The 17701-nt window shown below is 42.3% G+C and overlaps 1 protein-coding gene across 1 annotated transcript in view; it reads left to right on the top strand.

The window, feature by feature from the left end:
* The first annotated feature begins 703 nt into the window (after positions 1-703).
* Positions 704-17701, top strand: part of SLC25A36 (solute carrier family 25 member 36) — a 29905-nt gene continuing 12907 nt past the window's right edge. Inside the window, exons 1-4 of the mRNA XM_071437469.1 lie at positions 704-984; positions 10220-10390; positions 14175-14252; positions 16844-16944. Of these exons, the coding sequence (XP_071293570.1) occupies positions 944-984; positions 10220-10390; positions 14175-14252; positions 16844-16944 (391 nt within the window). The 5' untranslated portion in view covers positions 704-943. The remainder of the gene's footprint in view (positions 985-10219; positions 10391-14174; positions 14253-16843; positions 16945-17701) is intronic.

Raw genomic sequence — 17701 nt, 5'->3', positions numbered from 1 at the left:
TGATTAGGTTATATAGGTATCTTATAACTCAAGCTCTATAAGTACCTTGTAACTTTGATCTACGTTATACAGGCATCACTTATCCCCAGGTTTTTGAGGAAAGTCAAGATGAAAGCCACTCTGTGAGCCAGGATACTCCTTGCAGAAACACCCAAGGAGCAGCGTTTGGGTGCCTCTTTGCAGAGATGGGATTGCTTCAGTAGCTGAGGCAATGACCCAGAATTCAAGAGAAAGAAGAAACAAAAATTAAGGCCACCACACGCTTTCCTAATGCTGCTGCTTTGGGGTGCTGAGGGCACTGGGGCTGTTTTTCATACCCTTTTCCCCAAACTTTTTGGGAAGTTGTCACCTTCCCAGCCCCAGCGGTTATAACAGGAGTCAGGTTGGAAGGGACCACAGTGGGGCATTTGTCCCACGTCCCTGCCCGGGCACAGCACAGGGAGCAGCCCGGGAACACCAGGGACAGTAACAGCCGCCAGCGCTCCCCACACGCGGCGGCGCCGCCTCATGGGGGTCCCGCCCCGCCCACTCCCGGCCTTATGGGGCACCGCGCGCGTGACGTCAGACGCCGCAGCCAACGGTGGCCTCTGTTTAATCGGGGGCGAGGACGTTCGTTGCATATTCACGAGGCAGGCCCGGTGCTTGTGCTGATGTCACGCTACTGCAGCCAATAGCAGCCTCTATTTGGAGGGTTCATGCATATTCATGTATGCATATTCATAGCCACGCACTTTCGGTGCTGCAGCGGCCGCGGCGAAGGGCGGGCCCGGCCCGGCCCGGCCCCGCTTCCCGGACGGCCCGTGTGCCTGCGGAGCCGCGCCGGCAGCGGGAGGCGGAGCCGGCCCGCCCGTATTTATGCTGAGCCCCGCCAGGAGCGGCGCCGTGAGTGTGGGGCGGAAGCGCCCGGCACCTCGTTCCTCCCGCCCGGGTGCAGGCGACGAGGATGAGCCAAAGAGACACCCTGGTGCATCTCTTTGCCGGCGGGTAGGTGAAGGCCTGGGAGCCGCTCCTGTGCTTTCCTGTTCTCCTCCCTGCGCTACGGGTCTGGCCCCGCTCCCGTGCCTGCCGCTGGCTGGCCTGGCCTGGGGGTGGCGGCGGCGGCCTGGAGCGGCTGCCTGGGGACCCCTGGGTAGGGCTGAGGGGGCTGCCCTGCTCCTCCGTGCCCGAGGGCCCGTGGGGAGGAGGGAGCGAGCCGCGCTCGGCTTCCCGCCCCGTGCCCTGAGGCCTTTCCGGGCCCGCTGCGCGCGGTCGGGCCCGGCCCCGGCTGTTGCGTTGTGTCACGGCTGGAACGCGGGCCCTTGGGGAGGCGGGGGTGGAGGCTTCCCGTACAACCAGTCCCTCTCTCTGATTGCATTCCCGGGTTTGTCCCTGATCTGGCGTTTTTGCGGAGAAGCACGCAGGGCCCGCCGTGCGTGGGCTCCCCGCTGTAGGGAGCAGCAGCACCGGGACTGGCGTGGCGGCCTCGCGGGCTGGCACTGCCCGCTGTATCCGTGCCATGCGTTTTAACGCTCCGGTGTGTGCTGCGCTTCCCTCTGGGGCTTCGGCACCTCCAGCTCTCCGGCCACAAAGGCAGAAGAAATGGGAGGGGGAAATGTACTCAGAAATAAAGATGTAGCCTTGGTTAGGTTTGAGGTAACTTTTGTATCTTCACAGCTATTAAAGAAGTTTCGAAATGTATGTTTTTAGGTTTCAAAATGTATGGGCTGTATTTGTGAAGCCTGTGGTTCTTCTAGGGGCAGGGTGGGAAGGACACCCAGCCTAAAAGGGAAAGCTGGGGGTCCTTGATTGTGATACTGTGTTTGGGTAGTGAGCATGACTGTACAGAAGTGATAGAGGACACACCTTGCATCCCATGAGAGAGCTTGAAGCTGTGATTTCCCTTTGTGCTCCTCACGGGCAAAAATGAGCTTGCTGCTTCTGGACTGAGGTGTTGGAGGTGGAAGAACAGTGGTTGATTCTGAGCAAGTCTGAGTGACTTGGACACATGTCAGTACTCTCTGCTTTCTGGCACACTTTGATGTGTTGTACACCTGATCCAGTGCCTGTGTGGGGCTTTTTCATCCCCTTGATTTCTTGCACCCTGTTTAAGAGGAGAGTGGTTATGCGATGCACCTTGATTTCTTGCACCCTGTTTAAGAGGAGAGTGGTTATGCAGCAGGAGGCCCAGGATGTAGTAGTGTGTACTGTTTTCTGCAGACTTTGCATCCTTGTAAGCATTCAGAAAAGCAATAGCAGGAGCTGGTGCAGAGAATCCAGTAGAGGGCTACAGATATGATGAGGTGTCTGGAGCATCTGTGTTATGAGAGCAGACTGGGGGAGCTGGGCCTGTTTTCTGGTCCAGTCTGAGAGGGGATCTCATTAATGCATGTGAATATCTCAAAGAGGTGCCAAGAGAATGGTTCCAGACTCTTTTCAGTGGTACCCAGCAACAAGACAATGAGCAGAGGCCATAAACTAAAACACAAGGGGTTTCACCTCAACATGAGGAAGAACTTATTTATACTGAGGGTGGCAGAGCACTGGAGCAGCTGCTCAGGGAAGTTGTGGGGTTTCCCTCTCTGGAGACATTGCAAACCCACCTGGACATGATCCTGTGTTACCTGCTCCAGGTGACCCTACCTTGGCAGGGACATCCCATCCTGCTGGTAGGGATCTGCAGAGCTCCCTACCAGCCCTAAGGATTCTGTGAGTGGTGCCTGATTGTGGCCCTTCAGCTTGACAGCTCTGCACAGGGGAGATTACTGAGCAGAATTGTGCATTATGTCAGAAGCAGGTTTGTAAACCTGAAACTTGAAAGCAGATGAGGATTGCTCAGCTCAGCTTGCTCATTCCTATTTATTGCAGAGCAGTCTGGTCGATGGGTAGGTGCTGGCCAGCTGGGTCAGGGGTTATGCTGTGAGGAAAAGGCTGAGTGTGAGCCACATGTTTCTGTACCCTTAGTTCAGCCAAGCTAACACTGTCTATTTGGTCACATTTGGCAGTAGAAGAGTTTTTTGGGGTCATCTCATGACTTTGCAAGCATGGCACCCTGCAGATCACCTGAGTGATCTTTAATCTTCAGCGAAACTTAGAGGAAGGAAGCTTTGTTTGCCTTTAAGTTGCACCAGAGCCTCTATGGAAACAACATGATTATCTCTGTCTGCTGGTGCTTCTTTTTTTCCCAGATGTTCAAGTTCATTCTTCAGTTCCTGCTTTCTCTAATGAAACTCTGACAGATGACATTGCTGGTTTAGTAGCATAAGTGGGACTATCCTGGGATTTCTCTGTAGCTGCCTAGGCTGTATGGGGTTTTTTTGTGTATGGGGTTTTTTTGTGTATCTTCTCTTCTCCCACTTAGTCAAACAGCAGCTGTTGTCACTGTAGGCATTATGTTGGTAGTATAAACTCAGGTACTATTTATTCAAGGATGCAGTTGAACATTCTTCATTCTTAAAAAGTCATGTGATTGACATGTGGGATGTAGATGAACATTTTTAGTTCAAGCAGTAAGTTATGGCTGCTTTTTTAGTTGTTAGACTCATTTTAAAAAGTAGTAGAAGACCTTAATGTTTTGCTATATAGAAAAGATTAATATGTTTTGGATGTACTGCCTTGCAACCATACAGTGAAAATTCAGGTGTTGGCTACAAAAGTATTGTTCAGGTTTTCATGATTTATTCTTCATTTCCAGAAGTTATGGCAGTAATTGTGTATCATACAAACTTCCATCAGAGCAGTGAACTTGTGTGAGTGTTGTTTCCTCAGCAAAAGGAGGGGTTTGGGTTAGGAGGTGGACAGCTGCTTTTCTGACTTCACACTTGGACAGTCTCAGGTTTGCTTCTTTTCTTCACTCTTGGTGTTTCTCGCAGAAATTTGGCTGTTTTCTAATTTAGTGTGTGAGGAAGTATAGGGAGGAGCTTCTTTATCTTCATTATAGAAGTGTCTCAAATTGGTCTGTAATTGTAATCATACTCTGTCTGACAGAGCTTCTTAGCAAATCCCTACAGAGGGTAAAGTGGTTAAGGTACAGAAAATGTGTTTAACATAAGTGTCTGAATTCTCAGCAAGATCAGACACTGCTGAAATGTATGAAGGAAAGGTAAGAGACCCTTGGGCTTTTCTGATTTCAGAAGGTTGTTAATAATGTGTAGCAGGCATTGTGATGATGGGGGGCTTTTTTACACCATTTCAGGAAACAGCCCCTTGAGCCATAACTGAGTTGCCCAGCACTCAGCTCCTCTCTGCCCTAAAACACATTGGTGGCATAACTCTGGATGTATTTCAGAGCAAGTGAGAAGGAATTGGTGCCTTTCCGTCCCAACTTGAGGTTATCTTTATATTCAGATACACTTTTGTGTGAAATAAGACAGTGTTTGTTTAAAGCTTGGGGTTTGCTCCATGGGGTTACTAAATTGCATGAAAATTGCTGTCAGTACTTGAGAAACTGTGCCACTGATATTTTTCTCACATTTCTTTCTAGATGCTTTGAGCTGTTTTTACTTAATACAAATGTTACTGTAAATGTTGATTTACCCAGTCTCCTAATAAAAGCTACACTGTTCATGTTGATGTTTGTTTTGGGTAATGGAACCCAGTGATGCTTGATCCCCTGGTGGTGTTTTTCCTGTTTTCACTTGTAAGTTTCTATGTGGCAGCACATCAGGGGATTTTATTTTGATGCTGTTCATTACACACTACAAGTTTGATTAGTATTTGTAGTTTGTGGATGTGAGCTTAACTTACACTTTGTAAGTTTCAGCAAAGAAACATAATCAGTGAGTAGAGTGATTAAGGGTTTGTGGCTGCTAGTACTGCAGTTGAACAGTATTACAGCAGGAAAACCCTGAAACTTCAGGATTAATGAATGCTGTTTGTGAAAGCTGTACTTGCTAAAGCCCTTCTATACTCTCTGAAGGCTGATAATATAAATGTAATATCCAAAGCTGCAGCTTTGTTGAAAGTTACTCTGGTTATAAGACATGTGCATGAAACTGCTGGTAGACTTGGGATCTGAATTTGCAGTAACTGATGAAGAGAGAAAAAGTTCTGTTCTGCTTGTAAGTGGCTTGGATACTTTTTTTTTGACAGAATTTTGAGCTCAGTTTACATGCTGTTCATTTGACAGCCAGTGTTTGCATGGAACTTTCATTTTGTGCAGGAAAGATAAGTAACTGGTAAAATACATGAATTAATGTAGACCCAAGATAACAGGGTCAAGGTTTATCTTTAAGTCTTTTAGGCTGTGGTTACAAACCTACTGTGAAAGGTGAATCTGAAACTACCACCAGACAGCCATGGCTTTTGTTTTCATAACATGCATCATTTTCTCAAGGAATTAAAAAAATGTGCACTGACAGTGTTAGTTGGAAGTCAGGCTACACTGGCATTTGGGATATCAATCTGCTTTAGAGCATTTTTAGACAGCCCAGTGGGTGAATTTGAGACCCTCCTCTGTGCTGGAGCTGTCTCTGCTGGTACTTGCAGTGCTGACAGGTACCAGTAGAAGACACTTGGCTGCTCTGGACAAGGGCAGGGACTCCTTAGCTGATACCTTAACCTTGCAATAATAAGAGAACTTTGTTGTGTAGCCATGGCTGGAAGGAGAACCTGGGGCTTGAGTGCCAAACAGATTTAGGTTTTTGAAGCATGTATGTATTTTTTCCTTGGAGTGTCACACAAATAATGCAGATGTGTCTGAGGAGAATGGCTGTCAGAGCTGTACCTATTGAACAGTTAGCAGAATTTCAAGCCCAATAGTTCCAGGTTTGTTTCTGTTAAACCAGTGAGATGATGGTCTTGTAACTCGCCAGTTGGGATCAAATTAAATGTGTTGCAGGTAGTTGGAGTTTTTTTTCTTGGGCTTTTTTTTTTCTTTTCAGTATATGCTTTCTGTAGGGGAAATGTTCTCCTTAGTTTGGGAGACCACTGCCATCTTCCTAGATTCTTCAGCCCAAGAGATGTCAAGTAGGCAACTCTTCTTAGTTTTATTGTTTTCTTTTAGGTTTGTTGTGATCCTGCAGATGATAACTACATCTTGTGATGTCCATGTACCTTGTTCCACTGAATGTGACATCTCTTTAACTTGTACAAGAAGGCTCAAGTTGAAATTTTAATTCTCTAGATTGACTGTATTCATAGTGGGATTTTAGTCTTCCTTTTTTAACCAGTGTATTTATTTTTGTGGATTTACCTAGTGATCTCTGCTTTTCTGCCCTTCAAATTACTTGGGGCCTGCAGCTGGATTCTCATACCCTTTTAGGATCAAGGTATTTTTGCTGAAAGTCAGCTTTGCAAGATTCTTTTATACTCATGTGGTAAAGCTGAAGAAGGCTTGTAGTAAACATTGATTAGAGGCAAATATCACATTTAGGATAGACAAGATGGGCAAGTGGTCTTCTGAATAGCATTCCCTGGAAACTGCAGTAAGCATTCAGACATAGGAGTGTCTCAGTCTTGCCATTCTTCACTTCCCATTTATACTGTGTCAGCAGGTGGGTTTGTTCACCTACTTACTCTAGCAGGTGAAATTCATCTAATCCTGGAGAAAAAGTTACACATTAGTGAATGTTCCTACAAGTCACACTTGTTGGGGCCTGGTGCATGCATGACTGGAAAAACTCAAGCCCAGAGTGGTTTTAGGTAATAAAAGTTTCTGAAGTACTTTACAAAATCCTACCTGCATTATTGAGAAGAAATCTCATATTTTTCAAACTGCTAAAAAATGTTTTTCTGAACTGTTCTAGTTCCTAGTTTGTTTTAAACCACAAACTAAAAGTATTCCCCTTAATTTGAACCAGGGAGGAGGGGAGCAGGAAAGGTGGCAGCAATCTGCTGGCAATTTATAGAGCACTTGTTGTAGGCTGGAGCTGGTGGCTGGCTGTCAGTGACCTGCCAGGACTGGAGCACAAAAATGTAGTGTCTCTGGTGGTATTCCCAGGAGTGTGTTAAATAAGCAGGGCTGGAAATACATTTCTAAGTAAAATCCACTGTCCTTGATGCTGTAACAGAACAGCTGCTATGCTTCTTTAAAGTTGCTTATTTGTACAGAGTGCATATTTTTAATTGTTTCTCTTCTTTGTTTACCCACAAGCTCTGTTTATTGACAGTTTTTCATAAACAGATTTTTGTCAAGCCTTGAGGTGTTTATCTTAAAGGTCAAGTGAAATAGACAAGCCAGGGTAGTTACTGGATTATGCCTTTGTAATTCAAACTTAGTGGATCTTGTGACCATTGAGAAAGTTCTGGTTCCTCAACATATCAAAACATTTCTTTCTCTCCTTCCGTTTCAGATGTTGTCTCTGTTATATGGGGCTTTTTGAGGGCTGGGAAAGTGATGTGTTACTTTAACAGAAGTAGAAATTTGGGATTTTTCCAAGACTCACATTACAGAACCACACAGCACTGTAGAACTTCTTAGCTTTCTTCAGCTGTAAGAAGAAATTTGAGATCTTGAAGACTGGGGACAGAGAAGAAGTTTGAATTCAAACTATCAATAGTTAGTGGAAAACATTGAAAATATTGTTGGGTTCAGTGGAGACATCTTAAATTGTTTAAGAAAAGCCTCACCAAAGAAACACAACAGCACGAAACTGCCAAGGGTGCTGATTATTTGAAATTACTTGAATGGCAGAATGTGGTGCAGGAAAAGGTTCTGAAAGGGAGGCAGGTGATTCTGCTGCTTCTTTAGGATGCCTGTGAGCGTGGTGCTGCCTGCTGTTGATCTGCTGGCTGTCACTGCCCAGTGCCTGCTGCAGCCAAAACAGCGAGCACAGAGCAGCTGTGGATCAGCCGCTCCCCAGGAATCCCTGCTGAGTGAAGGGTGTCTGACCATCCCCCTGAGTGTCTGTCTGGTGGAAGTGCTGCTGTCAGGCATCCCTTGTGATTGGGGTGTGGTGCAGGGGAGCATGCAGGCCATGAGCTCCAGGTCAGTGTTAATCTTCAACTTCAGAAAATGTTTCCGCTCTGATGTAGCGGGGGGGTGAGAGGGGTAAGGGCTCCAAACTCCAAGCCCTGTTCAAGAATGCAGGTCAAGTTTTTTTGTCCTCATTTCTTCCCTACTTCCATAGCATTTCTCTCATTAATATAAATCATACCTTGTGCTTTCTCTTGTGACTACTATTCCTTGAAAACATGTTCTTGTGTAACCTGTCCAAAATAAATGCAGAAAAGTTTTCAAGAGAGCAAGAAGTAAGCTCGAGGAGAACAGAAGTGGAGGGGTTGCAGCAAAGGAAGTCAACTCTAAAGCCAACTTCCTTCATTGCCTGCAGAGGCATGTTACCATGGAGTTGGGGTCTGGCTTGAACTGCAGGAAACACAGACAGCCTTCTGTCTGTCTCAGAGCTTTAGAGCTTCAATAGCTTCAGGTCAGATTGTTTTAGGAGCTGACCTATGTGTGCTTCTCATGTGCTGTTCTTGTTTTGAACCTTCACGTTACAGGCTCTTACTATTTCCATCCCTGGCTAAAATAAATATTAGCATATCTACCCTCTTTCTGCAACTTTTAGTTTTAAAATAAGTCTATTTGTAGCTTAGTGTTAGAAGCCAGTGAATTGCTCATTCAGAGCAGGCTGCTCTGATGTCTGTATCAGGCTGGAACTGCACGTGTGCAGTGCACACTGAAAGACTGTCTTTCATCTTCCTGTGATAACACTTTTTTCCAGAGTGCCAAAGAAACTCAATATCTTACCTCAATTAAACCTTGAAAGAGAAGAGACTTCAGTCTAATGTTGGAACTAGGGACAGCCAGGATGCCTTTAGGCTTAGTAATAGGATACCTCTAGGTCACTGGGTTTAAATGGAGTATTAAGTGAACATCCAACTTCTACTTGGCACCTCTACTCTCAGTTCACTTCATACAAACAGATTAGGTTTGTAGGATGCAGTGCTGTATTTTTGGTATTCTCTGTGGTAGAAGAATAATCAGACTACCCTCCTATCAAAATATATAGGATATCTTGAGTCTTAGCTATTACTCCTAATTTGGACTGAACTCTCCTTTTCACTTTGGAAAAAAATTTAAAATTACTTGAACAGGCTTACAGCTTATTTAAGGGTTTGGGGGTGTTTGAGCTTCTTGTGTTAGAAAAAAAAACCAGCTGATAGCCATCTTGTCAGAATAAAGCACTTCCTGTTATGTATATGTTATTACATATATTTATTAGGGGAAGCAAATATGGGCCCTTTGACTTTAGTACAATTTGTATTTATGTGTTAGTGGATTTCAGACTGAGCTGTAGTTAGCATTAATACTTGAACTGAAATCTAGGTTTGCTTCTTTGGGTTGGATTGTTTGTTTGTTTTTTAAAGGAGATAGGTAGTGTCCTGGCCATAGTTTTAAGAAGGTGTTGAGCAATGTTAAGAATACTGATCTCTGAAAAGGTTCAAGAGACTGTCTTGGAACTCAGAATTTGTGGATTTGCTGTTTTTCCCTCCAAGGCTGCAGTTGCAGAGGTAGGGCTGTAGATGTTAATACGTGGATTCTGAAGAAGCCCAGGAAGGCTGTGAGCAGAGCTGGGCAGGGCAGAGTGCTCTGGCTGCACTGTGGTTGAGCAGAAGGGCAGGAACTGCTGTCAGCACAAGTTGTGCATGGCCTGCCTTGGTTTGCTTTCAGGAATGAAAGCAGACTGAAGCAAACTGGGTAAGTCTTCACCTGGTCAGCCACCTGAGCTCTTCTGGCTTTGCAGTTTCTACTCTACAGTACCTGGTCAGCCTTGCTGAAGTGGGCAGAGCTTGGGAAGCACTTGGACAATCACTGCTTTCATGGTGCAATGACCAAAATACAGTCAGGCTTTTGAAGATATTACTGAATTGCAACATCACAGACTTTACCAGTTTTTACACATAGTCCTGTGTGCGTATTGCATAAATTTTTTCTGCCCTTAAGGATTTTTGGCACCTTTTTTGTGGTCAGGAGCACATTAAACATTAAAGAAAAAGGTAAAATTTATCATAAGAAGTTAAACATTGAAGCTACTGAGCTGCTTTCCAGAACTGATTTGAACAGTGTGTACTATGCACCTTCACTACGTTTTGTCTGTTTAAATTTTCACTTCAAGTTGTGGGGTTTGCAGACTGACCTAGCAGTTTGCTTGCCTTCAAGGGCACATAACTGTCATTGTCACACGTGTTCCCATTGGTTCTTCACTTTTTGCAGTGGGATTGTGTTGACTATAATGTCAATTCTATCTGAATGTGTCCTGCAGTTTTTCTCTTGAAAACATGATCCTGTTTATCTTTGCAGCTGTGGAGGTACTGTTGGTGCAATTCTGACATGTCCACTGGAAGTTGTAAAAACACGCCTGCAGTCCTCCTCTGTGACTCTCTACATCTCTGAAGTTCATCTCAACACTCTGAATGGTGCTACTGTCAACCGAGTAGCCAGAGTTTCTCCTGGACCTCTCCACTGCCTGAAGTGAGTGTACCTGGCACAAGGGTTTGGCTTCATTTTGGGGAGGGAGGAAATCAAAATCTGTATAAAAGATTCAGACTTTATATCTGTCATGATGGTTCCAGGAGATGATTTTCCATATTTTGCCTTTTTAACTGTGTTTCCAATTTTTTGAATGTCCTTCATGCTTGAGTTTGGATGTTGAAATAGCCAGAGCATGTGTACCTTTTGCAACTCACAGCTCCAAACTGCATCCCCAAAATTCACTAATACTTGAGTGCCAGACTCCCATTTTCATCCTAAAAAAGCATTAGTATAAGACTTTTTTTCAACTGTTTTGTGTCCTAATCATAGAAGTTAGTGAATATGGAGGCAATTAAAATTAACCCAGTTTCTTAGTCTCTTTCAGCTTTCACCACCCCCACACAGTTTTTGTCTTTGAATAACTTCTGGTGGATGTGTGTCTTCTAACATTCTTTTGGAGCTAGTAAGAAATAGCTAAGGCTGGCTTTTGCAGTGATCTCTGTTGTTTGTGTAGTGCCTCACTGAATGGGGGCTGCCTTTCCTCTCCTTGTTTGCAGTGCTTGTGTAGTTCAGGAGCCAGCAGGGAATCCTGCAGTTCAACTGCTTGTATGGCCCACAGGAAGGGTTCATTTTCCCTGGGGGACTCAGGCTAGCCAGTCCAGGGGAGGGGAGGTACCCTCAGTATTTGGAGATGAAGGGAGATTTCCTACAGGAGGGACCTGCTGCTGCTTCTTGCATTAGAAAGTTGATTGAATCTTGACAACTTCTATTCTTAATTAATCAGTAAGAAGTAGTTTGTAGAGAGCCCCTTCTGGCAGTTGAAGTCTAGGATTTAACCTTAATCTGGTTAGAGCATAGGATTTGCTGAAATGGGGGCTGTACCCATGTAGCTCCTTGAATGGAAGATCATTCTTATCATGAAAGTTTGGGTTCACAGCCTTTTCATGGCTCTTTTTTCAGGGTCTGATGGGTGAACATGTTGGGAACAGATGTGGGAAGGAAAGGCTTGGATTGTGACCAGCGAGGAGATCTGCTTGACTTAGTGGCTTCTCTTGATGGAAGTAGAATGCTTCAGCTTCTTTCTGAATGCTCATTTATGAGTTTATTTTCCATTTAGAAATGTATATCAATGAATAGCAGGTTGAATAGATGTGTTTTTGTAATGCTTGTCTGCTGGAAGCCTGCTATGCTTTAAATGCATCCTTAAAACTGAAAATAACTTGGTATTCCCAGGTAGCAAATTCAGACTGAGGTAGAGGTAGCCTGTGATGAAATCTATTGGCTTGTTTGTTTTGTTAGTTTGTCTTTAACAATTGCCCTCTCACATGTGCTGTTTATCTGTAATACAAGAATGGATCTCTTCTGCTGCTGTTGTTCTTTGCTTAGATGTCTTTTCTTTAAGGCCATTATCAAGGGGTTGAGATGCAAAGCCTGGGTTTCAAGTTCTTTAAATACAGTAAATATGAAAAAATGCCAAATGACCTGGCAATGGACTGTGATAATAAAAATACATACGTGCTGGACATAATTACCCTTGGTTAAGGTTAGGGCTTGGTTAGGGCTGTTTGGTGGGGAAATAAAACTGGATTCCTTTGTCACTGTCATGTCCTTACTGTCATTAGATATTTTTTGACTCATAGCTGTCAGACTTTGATTGTGTCATAGCAAATTTGGTGCAGTGCTCAAGGCTCACATTACTCAGTCTAAAAGCAGAGTGATTCAGGCAAATTATGTCAGATTTTCAGTGAACTGACTGCTGTAGAATCACTTCTGCATCTTAAGCATCAGTGGAGGTGACTTGAAAGGCATCTCTGTCAGGAACCAAACTCAGAAAAACAGGTGACTCTATTCTTTGGCAACAAAAGCAAATTATTTTTTTCTCAAATATGTGTTGCATGTCATATTACATTTTCTCATCATTCATGTTGTACAATTTAAACCTGAGGTCTTGCTAATGGAAATCTCATGAGCCTCTCAGTGCAGGCTCTCCATGTGACATAAGACAGTCACCTGAGGTTGTATGGAGCACTTTCCTGCTCTTCCAACCATGGATTTGCCCTTAACTGCTTTCAATAAACAAGTGCAGGCCCTGGGATCTGCTCCTTAGTGCAAGAAGTTACTGTCTTATTTTCAGTGCAGCCTCTGTCACTCCTCCAGCTGGTGTCTGAATGCAAAACAGCATCAGTAACTACCTCCATTATAATCCTGTTGCAACCTCTCTTTATCTCTTTGCTGCTCTGTCAAATTCTGGGAGTGTAGATCCAAAAGAAGCAAACAGACCTGGTGCACTTCATTCCTAAGTTTCAAAGACACTGAGATTCCTGTTGCTTTGAATACATGTCTAGCAATATGTGCATATATACATGTGTAGCACATGATGTGGTAGTAGTGGTTTAAGTGGATACAGATCATGTTAATTGGGTTCAGCATTGCAAGGCATTAAAATGCTTTCATGATGACAGACAGGTCCAAATAATTTGTATTTCCAAGGTGTCTTTGAGTGTGTGTTCAGTATTCCAGTTACTGCTGTGGAGTGATGCTGCTCACATAGGGAACTCGTAGCTGATTGTTATGGACAAAAAGCTGGATATTGCTAGACACATTAAATGTCACTATTCCTGAATAGCAGTGGTAACTGCAGAGCCACTGGTTTGGTTTTGCTTAGTGGAAGCAAAGGTAAACTTTTAGTTTGACTTAGCAACAGAGCAATGGTGAATCAGCACCATTGAAATCAGGATGTCAGAATAGGCTTGGAATCTCTTTTAGTGCTATAGATTGCTTTCACTTGTTTGTTCTGATAGTAAATTCCAAACAAAATGGCCATTTATACGAGGCTTTATTGAGTAATTGACTTGTCATTAACCTGCATGGCTCTTTGAAGAAGAAATATACAAAACTATTTGTGTACATTTACCATTGTTTCTAAATCGGTAAGCACAGGGTTCTGTTTTGTAGCATCTGGGAATGTAGTTAATTCTTAACTTTAAATCTGGTTCTAAAGTAATTGCTAGAGCAATTTCCAGTAATGGGATGCAGGTAGTCCCTGTTTCTCCTCCCATGTCCTACCATACTTTTAAACATACCAATGTGATTAGCATCTAGATTGTGGGGCAGACTCATTTCACTAGAACTGAATATTCATGCATAGTCTCTTACTGTGCCAGCCTACCTTGCTACATAGGTCTTCAGCTCTTCTTAAAATCCCCAACTGTGTGGGATCCATATTGCAAAACTAAAGGACTAAAAATGCCCTATTTGAAGTCTCAACTCAATGCTTGTACCACACTTTCCTGTAAATTCTACAAATGTGCAAGGTTGCCCTGCCACTCAAAGTTCACAAACATTGGGAGCTGAAGGGTGGTGAAAGGAGTGTAGTGTAGAATGAAGTTTTTTTGCTCCTGAACAATCTACAACCTACATGAATGGTAATGTTTCCATGCTTAGTATTTTCTCCCTAATTCAAAGACACTTTCTTTAACTTCCTAACAGAGAACTCTGTACATGTATGTGTTCCTACATATAAGTTAAATCTGTATTTCAATCTGTTAAATCTGTATCTCATTATATGTGAGATCTCAAGTCTTATTTCTGCATTTAGTTTGTGCTTTTCATGGTATTTGGGGCCATAATAGAATTTTTTATGCTGATTCTAGGAAATGACTAATTTTCTTTGTGGTCCACACTGTATTATTGCCAGTAACTATGAAATATGATGTAGTTTTGGTGCTTAGTGCATTCCTTAATTTTGCTTTGAGTGTTACAGTATTGTCTTCTTGTTTTCTAGGATGATCTTGCAAAATGAAGGCCCTCGTTCTCTGTTCAGAGGGCTGGGTCCTAATTTAGTTGGTGTTGCTCCTTCCAGGTAAATACAAACATGCACAATAAATGAAATACATTAAAGGCTTTAATGTGTATTTGAAATAAGTCTTGCATCTGCAGTTGTAAATACTTAATTAGCAGCAGGTAACCTTTGGTTCCTGGGGTAACTTTTTGCCTGAGGAATTGAGCCATTTAGGTACTCCAGAGCTCCAGCTCTCTCAGCATTTCCTATCCTATATGCTATTGAATAGTATTTACTGTTGTGTGCTATCCCTTATGCAGAGTTTTGTCCAGTTAACAAGAAAAATTCTTAAGGAATTGCACATGTAAGCGACAAGTTTGGATCTTGGAAAATACCAAGGTAGCTTCCAGTTAATCCATCACCTTCAGGAAGCAATTATGTGCTTGTAGCCTCAAAACACTGGGTCTTCCTTCCTGAGTTCTGGTAAAGCACAGCCTGGTGCCCCCTTGCAGGAGGAAGCCTGTTGTGATATAAAAAGAGTGAGACACTGGGTAGGAGGAGAGACTTAGCAGCTGTCCCAGGGAAAGCAGAGCCAGCAGTGGCCTGGGCTCCAGAGGGTACTGGGGCACTGCAGGGCTGAGGATGTAAATCTGATCTAGTTGGCACTGGTGTCTGTTGCTCTGCATCAGCACAAATACTCCAGTTCCTCAGCTGCTGCTGGCAGGCAGAGAGAGAACATTTTGCCAGAGTTTGAATTTATCCTTACATAGAGCTGTCAGCTGAAGTTCAGCCCAAAAATGGGAGAATACATGGAAAAAGTATAAAAGCTGTGTAAAATTAATATATTCCTTAGGCCTGGATAAGGATACTGGAAGTTGTTTCCTGGCTCCTTTTTTTCCTTCTCTGTTTAAGAGAAGAGCCTTTATGCAGAGGGATTATATTCCACAAAGGTTTTATTCTTCCCTTGACTTAGTGCCTTGCTTTTGTTTATTTGCTTTGTTTGAAGAGAAAACATTCCTATCTCCTGCACATTCAGTGGGAGATCATCTTAACTTTACTGGTTTGAAGTATTTGGAGGTTTCTGAAAAATACTACTAAGCTGAACTTTAGCTCTGATGAGGTAGTGTTCTTTAGATCCTCTGCATAAATAAGAAAAATACTTAATGAAATAATTAGGTTATCTTTATTTTAGCAATTTTTTAAAGGATTTAGGAATATCAGAGGTGCTTTCTTATCACTAACTTAGCACTGCCCTTTGGAAAAGCTGAAGTAAACCCAGCAGCACTTTTGTTCTTGACACCTATGGAATATCAGCACTTCCTAGTCTGGAGAGCCTGTACTTTTGTGCAATAGATCAGTCTGTTCTACCAAATCTTCAATATTGGTATGACTTTAAAAGCAATTTTTACCCAGGAATGGGATCCATTGCATAAGTGACTATCCTCCATGAAGAAGATCCTCAGTTGGAAAAAAAATATATATTTCTTTTCAATCAATTATATGTTAAATCTTCTGTTTCCCTTTGGTTCTTCCCCTAGGTGAAATACTTAGCTTGCTAAAATGTCTGCTTGATGTACTGTGTAAACCTTTTTTGTAAGCACATCTTCATTTCCCTCTGGCTGATTCTGTCTTCAACCAGTACTTCATTTCAATTAAGCATTAGCTAAGTGGATTTAACATCAGCTCTTTGTATAAATAAGCTGCAGAGAAGCATATTTCATAACACATCCAGTGTACTTAACCGAGTTCAGGTTCCATTTTAGAAATTACACCCGTAAAGCAAGCACTTTATCTTCTTTGTAATAAAGAAAAACATGTTCACACGGCTAATGAGGTTAATGTTCTGCTTGGGAAAAGTGGCACATTCATTTTTTTTCTCTTGCAGAGGGGTGTCTGTAGATTTAAAACAACTGAATTACAACCTGAAGTGTGAGGTTTATATGTGCTTAAAATAAGTTTTTTAGATGTAATGAGTGAAAGCAACCATTTTTTGTAATATATTGAATTGGGTTGCTGACTTTGCTAGCTTTGTTTGGAGACCAGCTCACAGATTTGCGTAACACAAGTTTACAACATTTTTCATGGTGTGTTGAGAGACAAAAATCAGCGTCTATTATAAATAGAAGTCTGGAAACAAAATGTGAGTCACAGCTTCAGAGCTGTTCTAGCATTTAAAGTATAAATATTTATAACATCAAGTTATCAACATTTAAATGTTAAATGCTATAGTAATAAGAGTGTTTGTTTCTTTTATGAAGCTGCATACTTGGTAGTTTTCTTCAAATTGTCCTGCTACTGAAATGACTTTAGGTCCATTAGAGAAAGTTTCTATTATTTATGTTGAAGAATACTAAAACTTCTTTAGTGCTTTTCTTCTCTGGCTGAACTTCCTAGTGTCACAAACATCATTGCCATATTTGAAATTATCTGTCCTCCCCCTCACTAGTTGGTAATTGGAGTTGTTGTGTGGAAAAAAAGTGTCATGTTTAGGTTCTTTATGTCATTTCTAGAATAGTCCCACTACATTGCAAGAATTAATCCTTGAGTAGTTCTTCACTGGGGAAGGGAGTTATAGCCCAAGATAATCTTTAGTCAGTGAAGTCATTGGTGCTACTTGTTGAGAATTTGGAAATGTAAAACATATTATAACTTTGATTTTGTTCTAATTTTAGAGCAATATATTTTGCTGCTTACTCAAATTGCAAGGAAAAGTTGAACAATATTTTCAATCCAGATTCTACCCAGGTACACATGATTTCAGCTGGTGTGGCAGGTAAGGATCTGTAACTTTTTAGCTTCAACCTACAATCATATCTGCAAATAAGAGGTGACAATAAATATGGAAAAAAAAACAACAAAACAGAGCGTGCTCAGTAATTGAATTATGCCTTTTTACTGGTTATCTGCCTTGGTCTGTCATTAAACAGGCTCTCTGGAGAATGTATGCATGAAACTGCACTAAGTGATAGATAACAGGGTGTGTGAACAGTCTTCTCTAGAAAACCTCCATGCCTGCTTTTTCAGTTGTAAACTTGTGAAATGAAAAATGTAACCTTTCAAAACAGTAACTTGTTGCTGTGTAAGCTATGAACAGTGTTTGCACTGACTCCTGGTTTAATTCTTCCTAATCAGTTTTTTTACCACCACTCTGCTACAGCTTTGTATATTTTAATTATTTTTGTCCTTCAGAAATGTGCCTGCAGTTATTTGTGTAAATTATATGTAACAGTCCCTCCTCCTTTGTTCATATACCAGTCTATGAGAAGTTTGCTCTGCCACTAAAAAGTCAGAGAAGAGCAGATTTTTCATAGTTCTCATGTATTTTCATCTCTGTAGAAATAATTCCTGTTTTATATCTGCAGTGTAACTTTGGTGTATTTTAGCAGCTACAAGTGTTTGTTGCTTGATTTGAATATTCTGTGCTTTGGGATCATTAACAAGGGGGAGTTAAAGGCAACTGAGCTGAGTTATGGTCATGGACTCATGCTGATAAAATCAAAACATGAGTTGGCAACACTTTATCTGTTGTT

Source organism: Agelaius tricolor, unplaced genomic scaffold (genome assembly GCF_023055355.1).
Source record: "Agelaius tricolor isolate 1412-34295 unplaced genomic scaffold, bAgeTri1.0.p SCAF_12, whole genome shotgun sequence".
In the NCBI taxonomy this organism is placed as follows: Eukaryota; Metazoa; Chordata; class Aves; order Passeriformes; family Icteridae; genus Agelaius; species Agelaius tricolor.
The sequence above is the reverse complement of the archived record's forward strand: the minus strand, read 5'-3'. Positions and strand labels throughout refer to the sequence as shown.